The sequence below is a fragment of the Coffea eugenioides genome, chromosome 2 (genome assembly GCF_003713205.1).
Source record: "Coffea eugenioides isolate CCC68of chromosome 2, Ceug_1.0, whole genome shotgun sequence".
NCBI lineage: Eukaryota > Viridiplantae > Streptophyta > Magnoliopsida > Gentianales > Rubiaceae > Coffea > Coffea eugenioides.
This window is the reverse complement of record NC_040036.1, coordinates 4,730,992-4,731,927: the sequence shown is the minus strand read 5'-3', so window position 1 is coordinate 4,731,927 and position 936 is coordinate 4,730,992. Positions and strand designations below refer to the sequence as shown.

Here is a 936-nt window from a genome sequence, read left to right as displayed (position 1 = left end):
TCAATCCAGCACCACTAGCTTCTTATACTCCTCACCAGAAATTGCAGTCTCCATGACGGCCTCTGGGTTCAATCCTCCATTATCCTTCAAAAATAGACAAAAAGATAAAGCTACAAAACTCCAAAACAACTCATCTATCCGAAGGCATATGCTTTAGGCACTTTGTTTTGAATGCCAAGATGTTGTGGCAGTGACGGATGTGGACAGAGTCTAGACAATCTCATGCATGGTTGGGCGGGCAGATGGATCTTTCTTTAAGCAACTAGCAATCAATCTGATGAGCAAAATTGCAAGTTCGGAAGGATAATTTCCTCCGAGAGAAGAATCTATGATCTGGCTCAAGTTCTCGATCTCGTCTTTCTCGTCAAGCACAGGGCTCAGAATCTTTGCCAAGTTCACATTCACAGCTTCATACAAGACAACGACTTCTTTGCCAGTGCCTAGTCAAGGCAAACTGGCCTCCTTGCCCATCTGCCGATTTTGCTAGCCCAAAATTATTGATCTTCGACCAGAAATCAGCATCAACAAGAACATTGCTGCTTTTTAGTTTTTTGTGCATGTGGGGAGGGGAAGTGTAGCTATGAAGATAATTAAGCCCCGTGGCCACATCCAAGCCAATTTGTAATCTCTGCTTCCAATCCAGACACTTCTTTTTTTGTTTGCCCTTGGCGGTGACTGCTGTGACGATGGCGGAGGGGGCTTCACAATTTGGGAACTGGATGGCGAGTTCTGAAGAGGAACTAAGAGAGTCGTAAAGGGATAAATATTAAAATTTTGTTCAGACAATCCATTGGCTTGGAGAGTTTTCCCAGTATCCACCCCAAACATTGAGCTAATCGCAGAAACGTATTGACCCCAAGTAATTGAATAACTCAACAGATATTTGACGCCGTCGTCAGCTTGATTCTTAGTCAGCAACTTCGCCACCGTCACCAT

General features: G+C 44.1%; 1 protein-coding gene across 1 annotated transcript; it reads right to left on the bottom strand.

Annotated features, from left to right (window-relative positions):
• LOC113754859 (lysM domain receptor-like kinase 4) lies at positions 1-936 on the bottom strand. Its single transcript, XM_027299087.1, has 3 exons — positions 664-936; positions 416-631; positions 1-84 (listed from the first exon to the last, which is right to left on the bottom strand). Exons 1-3 carry the CDS (start codon positions 934-936, stop codon positions 1-3), a joined length of 573 nt encoding a protein of 190 aa, XP_027154888.1.

Coding starts and splice junctions, on each gene's coding strand:
- LOC113754859 (XM_027299087.1), bottom strand. CDS start 936: ATGGTGACGGTGGCGAAGTTGCTGACTAAGAATCAAGCTGACGACGGC. Junction 632..663: donor CACAGCAGTCACCGCCAAGG/GCAAACAAAAAA, acceptor CTGGATTGGAAG/CAGAGATTACAAATTGGCTT. Junction 85..415: donor GGCAAAGAAGTCGTTGTCTT/GTATGAAGCTGT, acceptor CTATTTTTGAAG/GATAATGGAGGATTGAACCC.